Source organism: Typopeltis vanoorti, chromosome 25 (genome assembly GCF_054136105.1).
Source record: "Typopeltis vanoorti isolate ZY-2024b chromosome 25, IOZ_Tvanoo_1.0, whole genome shotgun sequence".
NCBI classification, from domain to species: domain Eukaryota; kingdom Metazoa; phylum Arthropoda; class Arachnida; order Uropygi; family Thelyphonidae; genus Typopeltis; species Typopeltis vanoorti.
The window spans coordinates 58,733,314-58,746,086 of record NC_143573.1 but is presented as its reverse complement, the minus strand read 5'-3'; the positions used below and the strand labels follow the sequence as shown (position 1 = coordinate 58,746,086).

General features: G+C 39.6%; 1 protein-coding gene across 1 annotated transcript in view; it reads right to left on the bottom strand.

Moving 5' to 3' along the window:
* Positions 1–1,705: 1,705 nt before the first annotated feature.
* LOC150092770 (paired box protein Pax-6-like) overlaps positions 1,706–12,773 on the bottom strand; it is a 30,844-nt gene continuing 19,776 nt past the window's right edge. The window contains exons 5-7 of the mRNA XM_090414577.1: positions 11,428–11,615; positions 11,085–11,320; positions 1,706–1,800 (exon numbers count right to left, since the gene is read on the bottom strand). Coding sequence (XP_090270703.1) covers positions 1,706–1,800; positions 11,085–11,320; positions 11,428–11,615 — 519 coding nt within the window. The remainder of the gene's footprint in view (positions 1,801–11,084; positions 11,321–11,427; positions 11,616–12,773) is intronic.

The window sequence follows — 12,773 nt, the reverse complement described above, 5'->3', positions numbered from 1 at the left end:
AAGGAAGAACTACTTAATAATTTAAAGAATAAACCATTACACCGAAATAACTACTACACCTTTGTTTTAACGAAGGTGCCCCTTAGACTATAATATTCATATTTAAATTTTTTTTTTTTACGTGGACAATAATTCAAATTAAATTGTGATACCCAGAAACAAATTCTTTAAATATATATAATATTAAAAAAAAATAAACCAATGAGGGAATGTTCAATTTTTTTAAAGGCAGAGGAACCCATGCAATATGGAACAAACGAATTCTCCTTATACCTTTTCAGAAGAACATGAATATTTGGTTAAATACCTTTTTTTTTTAAATAGTCAACCAATTTTAATTATACTTTCGTTAGCTCATGGGTTGCTCAACAAGAAAAGCAGGATTTGTTTGTGGCTTGTCATCACTCACGTATTCAGCTAGCTATACGAGTATTTTATATAACATACTCTTATACCTCTGGAATTTTTTTTAAATCATTATTGACAAAAATATACTAAAGATGTGAGGTTTACAATATCGCAGGAAATCGGAAGACTTCCAACATAATTTAACCATAAAAAAAAAAAAACGCTTTGTGATATAAAGGTGCCTTCGTAATTGTGATTTGTCAAGAGCTTGAGAGTCCAATACATTTTGACTTTGTTTTAGCTAATTAATTTTAAGACTTTTCAAAACCATTAAGTCTTATGTATTTTTTTTTTTTTTTAATCCAATGAAAAGCCGACAAAACAAGTCACAAGCAATCTCTTTACCTTTCTGAAAATTTTAAATTAAATATTAATTGAAAAGCGCGTTCATCTGCCTGAATAGTTTTGGTATCGTTTTCTTACCAACAACCTTCATTATGTGTTCATTACACTAACAAATATTAAGATCAAACTTAAAAGGGTGCTGTAACAAATACAAATGTTTCAATGGACCGAAAGAAAACAAGTTGGCATCCTTACAAACACAAACTAATATCGAGCTCATTCTGTAAGAAGACAATCGAGTATTTGCAGCTTTGTTTCGATGACGTTTTCATGGTCGACTTAACCAAAATCCTTCCAAACGAACCATCTGCAGAAAGAAGCACTAACTATGACGTCACACAGGCTACATACTATAGCTGTTCACTAGGTACATTGTTACGTCATCTGCTACTCACATACAATTGAAGCTTGTGCGAAGAAAAGTGTTATCTCGTTGGCATCAAATGGCAGTATCACAGATAATAGTTGCTTACTGAGTTCTGGGACAAGACATTTAATTTTTGGCATTTAGGGCATCTCCATAGAATTATTTGGAAGCTGCCTATTGACACGTCACACAACGGAAGACTAGTATAATAATGCATTTGTTTTAAATTGTCGTTGGCACTGCTAGAATTAAAATTCTTGACGTTAAGACTACAGTCTGCCAAGCCAATCTTTGGTTTCGATGTTTGAAAAATTAGCTGTTTCCAGACTCTGCTAAGTATGTATATTATATATATATTTATATATTATATATTGCATTAAATGAATAAATATTTGTCCTTAAGTCAGATGCCTAGCACACTGTTTTTGCATCTTTAATATATCGTTGTCATCCGACTGGCTAAGTCATTAGTTTGTAATGATAAAAACGAAATTCCAGCACATCCTAAAATGAGTCTATGGAGATTCACAAGAAGGGTCGTAGAGCTTTGTGGTCGCTGTACACGTTCCGAAGATTTCTTGACAGTCACTGCAGTCTAGGCCAATAGTTCGAAGTCATATTCAAATCACTGTGTTGGCCTGGCACCTGAACCGGAACAGATACACCAGGAGATATCAAACCTGAAATAGAAAGGGTATAAAATTAATTTAAAAATTCAGTAATTTTCATTTCAGAATTTTTAAAAACAAACAAACTCAAGGTTGAGTTCTCCATGCTCGTATCCAAAAATTTAAGTGAAAGGGTTAAATACATCCTTCTAATCCCTGCTCAGCGCATGCGTCTACAAGTGGCGTTCATTTAAAGGCCGTTACCAAGTCGATACGAACTGTTCTGCATGCAGCTTAATGGAAATTTCGGGAGCGACTAAGGTCACGAGAGCAGTGCATTATGCGTAGTTGGTAGTTTTGCTACAAAAACAGGTTTAGAAGAGAAAGAACCCCGCCACTTCCGGTTGGGGAAAAAAAAACTGCTACCGCACCTTCTACTGAACAAGCCGTTGTAAAAGGTTTTTACATTTCGACGAATTCAAATCCAGATCTTCCAACTGAAGACATCGTCATCGCACGAAGAATAACAAACATAATTAACACTAACCCATTTCCTATGTAAGGATAGGGAAGTCATTTTGCTTCGATATGACCTCACTTGGGTCCAGGTTGGTTTTCGTGGTCATGTTGAGAGAGTGTAAAAATGATATCAGGATTGTGGAATACTGATTATGAAGACGGATTGGGAACTTTTCAACTGCACACACTAGCAAAAGAAGAAAGATGCGAGACATAAACTTCTGAAAGGGTCATACAGGATTTCAGTAGATAGAATTTTTCAATTTATGGAGGGTAGGGAAAGGACGAGAGGGCATCCTTGGAAACCGAGAATGAATGCCACTAAGAAGGGGGTGAGGGCTAGATTTTCTCTCAGAGTGGTGCATGATTGGATGTTGTATGTGCACGAAGTGTGAATGAATTCAAGAGCAAGTATGATAGTTGGTGTATGTAGCCTCCTCAAAGTCTGACTCCCTGGGGGTCTCTCTTAATAATATTTAAACATTAAATTCTATCTTAAGAGTTGAACGCCTGTCATCCACCGTGGAGTTTTTCTTTCTCCTGCATGTGTATTGTGTACGATGTACTTATGGTTATTTTTAAATTTAATGGATTTGACGATGATTTAAATATTATAGTTCTTTTCTGGACACAATCCACCATTCTGTGGAAGGTTTTTGGTAGACCACCCCGGATGTGAGAGAACTATTCTAAGATTGGTCAGATTTAGTGTTTTTGAACGAAAAGGAATTCCAGCAGCTTCTTCGAAGCTGAGAGACGATGCATGTGATGTGCTTATGCCAGGATTGTCTAGATGCAAAAGACCGCCCAAGAAGAGAAAAACAGATGAGCGGAATGTTAGCAAAAGTGAGTGAGGGAAGTATGTTTTAGAAATTAAAATTCACAGATTATCTTCAACACACTTGAGAATAGCAAGAAGATCGGTTTTTAAGGTATTAACCATAGAAAATTTTGACTATTGAGTCACCTGAGTAACTCAAGTAAAGTAAGTCGATGTACTGTTCATCAACATTCATGAATAAGACTGAATGTTAATAAGAGAAGATTTTGTATAGGAAGAAGACCGAAGATGAAAGTACTGAGCCTTGGAGTACTCCGATATTGGTGGAAAAAACGAAACATCGACCACGACGCACAATGAAAGACCAGAGGGGAAGGTAGCTACACAATTAAAGGGTGGAACGTAGACCAAAGGATGATTACTTTAACTACGAAGGCCGAGATGCTAGATTGGATCAAATTATTACTGATATCCTTACTATATTTACGTAATTACCAATAAATGTAATGAATCCCTAATTTCGTATTAACAGGAGGATGCCTCGGGACTATGCAGTGGACCAGAAAGAAGATACTGTTTCTCGTTGTAGGAGTGCATGTGGTCCTTTAGCCCCACTGAATGGCCTTATTCATGAAAGACAACATGAAATTTGCTGGTAAAAACATTTCTCTCAAAAAACAGCAACACTCAACAACAAACCAAATAATAATCACAAACAGCAAACTCTATGTAACAAAATATGGACTTTACCACTGTTCGTGATCTCAACACACAAGTTTATATATTTGATCTATTCTTAACAACCTTACTTAACATCCCAAATGTCTAATTCACACTTCGGCTTTTCTAACCACACTCAATGCTTCCTTCCATTGCCAGTTGCCTTTACAGCGGATCCCTCTACACTACCCCAAAATTCAGACCACTATCCAAACCTTTGTTTCTAAATAAGTGTGGCAAAACGGTTCAAGAAAATAATTCTACAAATCGCAAGTGACTCAAAACCCGAACTCATACTACTAGGCAGGCAGCAAGCAATAGCTACAAAAGGTCGTTAACTAATTCATATCTGACATGGAAGGACCACTTCTGCAAGTCTCGTTTCCTTGACGAGGGAGAAGTACACCCCCTGCATTACTATAATTGCTCACTGCATGCCTTCTTTACTCTCTCATCAAAAGACAGTACAAGAATACCGAAGAGTTTCCACGAACAAGACCTCATACTATCCTCCTCCCCAATGTGCCATCTTTACAATCTCTCATCCTCATCTGGCACCTACTCTTCAGCATGAAAATAAGTCTGTATTCAAGCGATCCCCAAAGAAAGAAGTAAACGCAAGCCATCTAAACTACCATCACACTCGACGTACCTCACAGTTTATCAAAAATAATGGAGAAAGTCATCAACAATGAATCCCGTCACCCAGAGGTCAACCAATTAATCAGTGACCACCAATGCAGATTCTGTCACTCTTGATCCACAGCATATCTTGGCAAGATCACTCGCATAGAACCAAGCTTTGAGAAGGATTGATGAAACCCACGTGGTTGCTCTAGATATTTCCAAGGCTTTTGAATGGGTCTGGTACCAAGGCTTATTTGTCAATTGCCATCATATGGAACATGCACTGTATGTCATGATGAACAGCTTCCTTTCTTCAGATGTCCCCAGTTTTTTTTGCATCCGCTCGCGTTATTTCTTATCTTCTTAAATGACCTATCACAAACTCAAATCTTATCCACAGTTTTGGTGAGGATTGTGCACTATTCGTCTTTTCCTTGCGATACCCACATTGCTTCAAAGCGAGACAATCATAATCAATCGAACGAGGACATCATTGCATAAGCACATCGTAAACCTAGCCTCCTCTGCATCTAAAACATTTGTGCTTTTCCATCGAGATATTCCTCATCTATGTAACTTCTAAAACAATAAAAACTGTTAGATGCTGTTTAGATTCTGTTCACTGGCGACACTTCTCTTCAAGCTTCATTCTCAGCAACACACAAGCAGTTGCTGGCCAACTGCAAACATACCGAAGCAACTACTTATTTAAGAACCTCTACTGCTATTTCTGGAACAGTCTTGGACACACAGTTCCCCTAAAGACATGTAGTTGTTCGTAAACTGTATGAACAGCCTCTTTCTTTCTTCTTGACCATTTGCCCCCACCCCTACCTCGCACACATGCCACTGTACGTCTTTTACAGGTCTCCCAACCTATCACGTGCGAGATTGATGTAAAAAAATATTTTAATTCAATGGCTCGTGAATGTCGAAACTCCTATAAACCTTTGAAGTAACTCCAAATGAAAATACCTACTGGCATCAAATCAGATCTACGCTATTCGTGGTATTCGAATTATGAAGACAGCCTGAGAGTTTTCAGACTCCAAACAGGAGAAAGAGGGGGTGATATGATTGAGACTTACAAACTTCAGAAATGGTCATACAGGATCTTAGTTAATGGAATTTTTCAATTTATAGAGGGTGGGGAAAGGACGAGAGGGCATCCTTGGAAGCTGAGAATGAATGCCACTAAGAAGGGGGTGAGGGCTAGATTTTTCTCTCATAGAGTGTGTGATTGGAAACGATTACTGTTGGATGTTGTGTGCGCAAGTAGCGTGAATGAATGCAAGAACAGATATGACAGCGGGTGCGAATAGTATGGCCTCCATCGACGAGTCCCTGACTCCCTAGAGGTTTCTCTTCATAACAGTTTTCTGCTGTTTCTGTTTAAAAATACAAATGCGATATTGCGGTTGTAAATTTACAACAGTTAGGATTCCAATGATAGCTTTTTTTTTATGCTAACACATAATACAAAAATAGGAATTTGCACATCATGTACTGCCGTGAACTACGTAAGAAAGCCTGTTCAAGAAAAGAGAACGAGAAGTAATTCAGCGCGTTTGAAGTGGGAATGGGAACGAAGGATGACCACCAGCAGCCTTGTGTTTTTTTTATAAGCCCAGTGGGGTTTTTTCCAATCCAGTCTATGAACGAACTTTTCAGCTAAAAGTGAGGTATCTCGTACAAAGGTCGATATTTTTTTCGTCCCATAAAAGAGCCAAGTGAACATGTACACTAAGTTAGCTTTGCGTTAGGAACAACCCCCCCGATTTACATATTCGGCACGATAACGAAGGACCACGTGATACCAACGTCACCTGCTGCTATTATAAATGGCACAACCTGCCCTCTATAACAGCGCTTCCCAAACTGGGCCGTAAGTTTTGTTGAGGGGGGGGGGGGGCGTGAAATAATGAAAAGAAATTTAAAATGTTTTAAGACCTAAGTAGATTTTTTTTTTTAATCTGAAAAGAAATTTAATTTTTATTATTTCTTTTTTATATTTTAATGGAAAAATCACACATTGTTTCTTGCGTATTTCGCCAATTAATGAATATTAGTAAATATATGCTTGTTGTCCGTGCGGTTAGTCTAGTGACTTTGCGCTTCGCAACCATATGCCTGGGGAAGGAGTGTCCTAGGTTCGATTCCCGTCGGAGACGTGAGGAGCTGAAGGATCTTCCTCAGCCATAGCCAAGTTAGCCGGTCTTGGGCGCGGACAGTAGGGTTTTTTCCGCCAGTTTATCTGGTGTTTTTCATCCCGCGAGCAGGCAAACCGGACCCTTGAACACACAGGGATACAGTCAAGAATACCTTGAGGCATAGGAGTGACCATTCTATCCTCGTATTTCGGTTACGAAATCCAAGCATGCTTGGAAGGTTGTGGGCCTTAAAGGTCCGTTAAAGCCATTGGGATAGATAGATAGAACCATATGCCTGGGGAAAGGAGTGTCTCAGGTTCGATTCCCATCGAAGACATGAGGAACTTTAGGATCTTCCTCAGGCATAGTCGGTTTATCTGGCATTTTTCATCCCGCAAACCGGCCCCTTGAACATACGCTTCTACAGCCAAAAATATATTCCCCCCCCCCCCCAGCGGCAGACTAGGCGACAGGTCGGTTGGGAGTGGTACTAACAAGTAGTCGCATCTAAGTAACACGCGGACCCTGCATAGGAAGCGGAATAAGCGTAGTGAAAGAAGTAAAGATGTGCTTATTCCTATAAATTTCATTTCAAAGGTATTGATAAGAAACACACACAAAAAAAAGATTACAAACGCAAAATCTTGAATATAAATACAATAAATAATATGTCTGTATTACGATTTTTTTTTTTTTTAATGGGGGCCGTGCAATATTTTAATTTTTCCAAAGGGGGCCTTGGTATCTATAAGTTTGGGAAGCACTGCTCTATAGTAATCAGTAAACGTTTGGAAGAAACGTGGCAACCAATTTGGGCAAATAGTGAGTTGGAGTCAGGAGAGAGGGTGCCAGTATTTCTGAAACAGCCATACTTGTTTGTTGCCCGTACTCCTGTATCAAGGGTGTACCAGTACTGGATCAACCATGAACAGACATCCAGCAGAAGGGCTCACATTGGTCAACTATGCGGGGTTGATCCTAAAGGTGAACGTCGGGTATCACGACTGGTATCTCAACAGCAACGTGCAACAGTCACACAGCTCACCCACCAGTAACAACGGTGGGGAAGTTCGACCCATTTCCACATGCATCGTATCTTGCTTCGCCTGAGGTTCCACAGCCGGAGATCAAAAAAAGGTACCTGTGATGACGGCCAAGCATAGCAACAACGGAAAGTCAGTAATGAACCCTCGCCAGATGGAAGAAGGTCATCTGGCATAAACAGCATGAAGCCCTACCTCTCTGGTTGCACAGTTGGAGTTCAACAGGCCGCTGAGCTTTTTTCGGACATCCTAAGTCTGTCGGTTATCATCCCACAAACACTGAATGCTAGAAGGACCATCTCCATCCATATCTGCAGGAGGTCTTCCCCGACCACAGTGCGGGCTTTCAACAGGACAACGCACTTTGTCATCAGGCTCGTACAACTGAGTGGTTGGAGGAACACGAGAACGAATTCGGCACATTGCCTTGGCCACACGACTGCAACCCAATTGAACGTGTGGGATATGCTAGAATGGGATGTGAGAACTGCTGATCCTCCTCCACAGAATGAGCGTGAACTGACGGAGTTGCTGCTGCGGCCATGGGTCCAGTTACGCATGGAGGGTGTTCGACACCTTGTGGAATCTGTTCCTAGGCGTCTATGAGCCGTGATTGCACAGAGAGGTGGACCTAATGCAAAGCTAAATCTGTGGATATCTACGAACATAAAATACTCACCCCCACCTGGGGAGGATGCGCCTGCGTAGCTCAGTCAGTATAGACGAAGCTCTTTGGTCGGAAAGACCTGGGTTCGATTCCTGTCAGTTTCTGTGATTTCTTTCGAAGAAAGGAGGGTTAGCCGGTCTCATACGGAGGTAGGGATTTTTCCTCCCTCAGAACATACAAACCGACCCTTGAACACACCTGGAGGTATAGAGCTAACCACCTTATCCTCGAAGCGGCCGCGGTTTCAAATCGTATTAGGCCATGCTTAATACGAACGGAACGAGCCACTTGGCATAATATACGTGTGAGGAGGGAGGGTGGATGCAGCAGATGAATGGCAGGCCGGTTGCATTAATTGCATATAGCACCTAATCAGGGAACTGAACCCGTTTTGGAACGGGAGAGAATTGGATGAAGAGCAAAGCAAAGGAACAACGGAAGACCATTCCTGTGGAACAGGAAAAAAAAACAAAAAACAAAAAACAGTTTGTGAGAAAGTGACCGCAATGCGTCAGAGAGAGAAAGGGGGGGAGGTCGTCTATTCTACGACTAGTTTTGAAATTTGTTCGTTTTTATAACGGGGAAGGTTTGCTTTGCATGCGAGACAACGACAAAGTAGAAACCGGATGTATGCAATTAATGAGTATTAAAGAAATACAAACAGTTCACGTTTTTTGAAGCCAAAGTATCGTTAGGTCCTTTGTGCTTATGAGGTGTATGCGAATTTCTTCAGCCCAATAGTCGGTGGGGTAGGTAGTAATGCTACTTTACTAAGGAAGTATTTTCCAATAGTTTTCCATGTCCGTATGTGTGTTCACGGAGCAGGGTTGCCTGTTTCTCAGAGCCGAAAATTGGAGTTTTCCGGCGGAAAACTCCAGCTTATATCTGAGACCGACTAACTCATCTTGGATTTGAAAAGCTTTTAAGGTTCTTTCCGTCAGAGGGATTCGAAACCCACTGAGCTACTACGACTTCTCCTGTCTGCATAGCAGCATTATAATATCCATCATCGAGTCGTATTTAGGAGTAAACCGTTAAAAGTGTTTTATCCGATGGCAGGGTTTTCTCCCTACTGGAAACATGGAATTTTTCATCCCCTCAAATCGAGGGGACGAAAAATTCCATGGAAATTTAATCTGCAAACAGAGGAAGGTTTATATAAAAAAAAAAATCCTTTTTTTCATTGAAAAAAGTCATTTACTTTTCCCAATGGGGGAAAAACCCCTCGAAATCATCGTCACCGATGAGATACTGAAGTAGATTTCCATACAAGAAGCCGAAGTGGGTGTGTAATAAGGGACGAATTACTATTACTGCACCGAGAAAGTAAATGTTTAATTATGGAGTCTGGTGGGAGTGAGTTATCCGTGCCCAATATCTCCATTAGCGTCGGATAGAACATTGAACTAACTCTCGCCAGTGATTAATTCTCTAATTAATGACCCGGATCATAGCAGGAGACAGTGAACGCACCAACATGACTGGACTGTCACGAACTGTTAGCAATTACTCAATCAGTGTTGCCTTTGAGTTCTCGAAAACGTCACGCTGTATGCGATCAATGTCCCAAGCAAGACATACGAGGGTTGACGATGGAATCATTATGGTACGGCTGTTGTATTCACTTGACCATAGCGGTAGCAATTAAGTACATCACGTGATCGTAATTTCGACCAAAAATAAGATGGTCGCAATAAATACGTTGAGTATTCTAAATTGATCCTTCTAATTTTGTACAATATTGCACAGTTTCACAATTAAAAGCAACATCCACCACCTAACTTTATCAATATTTAGCAGAAAGATACAGGAATGGCTCCGTGGTGCGACATTTGTCCTTCATAAACGAGCGAAATATTTATAAGGGCTTTTCAAATGAAGTAACAGTTTTGTCTCCAAGAAACTCAGTGTTTGGGTGGTACTTTTTTGCGCAGTACTGAGCTAGTATGTCAGTATATATTTTTTTACCCTCCATTGTACGTGCGAAATTTGTCCACCTTTATTCAACACATTTGACCACCACGTTCTTTATACTGCAGGTGTTCTCTCCAAAATTGATAAAAATGCATCGCGTAACAAAACTTAAAATATTTTCTCATTTATTTTAAACCCATCTTTTGCTGGTAAATAAATGATCCCTCTCCCCATTGCATCAAAGATCCTATTTTGCGGCATTCAAAAGGGAGAAACAAGCTCTGAGAAACATTACAACAAATCAAAAACGCGAATCTAGGACAAATTGCTTAGATAGAAATGCGGATAAGATGTAAGAAGAAACCATTAGTCCTAGTAAATGATAAAGTAATAGATTGTATGGTGCATAATGAATACAGATTTCGTAATATGTAGGTCGACTGTTGGCACACAAACAAATACAATGTAATGTCTAGAAGCCAAAAAAGAAACGATAAGAATTATTTATCGAAATAATCCTATAAAGATTATATCTAGTCCACTTTTCGTAATACAATGTTAAAATACAGTTAAGATGACAAATTTCTATTTATTTTTTCAAGGTAATGCCGAAGTTGGCGACATCAAGTCGTATGCATTGTGGTGAAGCTTTTATTGCTTATTTTTTCTTTCAGTGATTGTCCACAATATCGTTTCAAATTACAGGGACTTTTTCCGAAAACGTAATTTCAAACACATCTACTTTTAAAGGTCAGTGTTTTAATGGTCGATACTCGGTTATTGTTTCTGAGGCGTCGTTCACAAATCGCAGATTGTTCTAATAAATCCCACACACTATAATCCGTGGTCAAATCTCAACGGACATTTGGGAAGACGATACTATGCGAACGTTGAAATAAAGATTAAAAGTACGCAAGTTATTTTTTTCCTCTTACCTGTTGATGCAGCCGCTCCATTGTTCACGGTGGGGAATTGCCCGCTTATCGGTTGCATTACGTGAGGTTGACTGGAAGGACATGGTGGGCGACTGTAATTGCCCAACGCCAATGGGTCGTAGGTACGGGCCCCTCCTGATGGTAGCATGCAGGAGTAAGAGGTTGCCTGTTGTTGAAGACACGAACTAGGTGCCATGTTATTGGCCATCGAATAGTTTGACATTGAAGGGATGGTGCTGTTAAAAGAAATAAACAATTACTGACATACCGATGAGATTTCGACATTTGAAAGAAATCAATTAAGAATCATTGTTTAATGAACTTTAAAGTCAAGCCAACTTACGTGTAAGTGTCCGCCATGCTACCAATTGGTTGGCCGATGGCAGGATACAAGGAGTTAGGAAAACCAGGGTTGATGGCAATGCGACCTGTGGTGGGGTTTGTGGGTACGCTGGTCTGTTCTACCACTCGCCTTTGGTTGCGAAGCTTTTCTTCTCTTCTCCATTTCGCCCTCCTGTTAGAAAACCACACCTGCAACGAAGAAGTTAGGAAGTTCAAGAAACATAATTAAAATAATTGTGTAATTATATGTAACATCGTTTACCAAAAATCAGCATAATGTTAGGACAATATAATTCTAGTATGTTTCCAAATTTTCTTCGGCACTGAGATTTTTTAACTTCATCTCCCTCAACATACAAAGATGGGTTCCTTTCCAAATCTCGCGATCTTTGTTCCATTGCTGTAAAGGCATTTTAACTGGAATATCGTTTATTGTTTTAAGCGAGTCGTACATTCGTGTTGTCACTAGCACGTGTGAGTTGGTGGATTACACGCAAACAACAGTTGACTTCGTCCATATTGGATGGGAATTTAATAGCTGGCAAAAAAAAAAAAAAAAGGCTTGAAATGAACACACTGAATTCAAAACATTCCTTAAGTGAAATATTGACGCAATTCATGTTTTGTTTTTTTTATAAATAATGTTGTAATTCCAGATAATTTTTTTTTTTCCCTACAGGTAGGAATACATTAGCTGGTTAGTTCGATCAATACAGTCCAGACCAATTGAAGTTACGAAGACAACGGAGGGGGGGGGGGGCGTCATAAGGCCAGCACAGAGGCGTCACTTTGAACTTTTTTTTTTTTTTTTTAACTTTTGCAGTTAATTCTAAACTACAGTCTCTCGAGAACTCAGATCGTAATCCTACTGCGAATTTTCCTCACAATTGCTGTAAGTGTTGCTAGTTGAGAGAGGAGTTTTTTCTAAATAAAATTTGATTAAGAATTACCGACATTATGAAATAGACTTCGCCAATGTCATCGACGATTTTGCTAACAGAAAAGCAAGAAAAATAACATTTTAGAATGTTGATATTAAAGGTTTACTTCAAAAATAAACAGCATTTTAAAATTTATTTTCCTATACGTCGTTTCGACTTTTTGTAGTACTTTTGGTATGGATTGAAAGGGGCGGTAAAAGCTGTAGCTACACCACTGCGCCAGCGTGTTGCGTCTGTTAACTGTATGTATTCTGTGGAGTCTCTGAGACAGGTTAACTCACTTTTTCTATGTGAGATAAGATGTTTAATGGGATTCGAATTCGGGTTTTTCCAATAAAAGTCGAATTTCACGTTATCCTTAACCTGCGTTACGGAGGGCGAATTTAGATAAGCCGTGGAAGTGGTA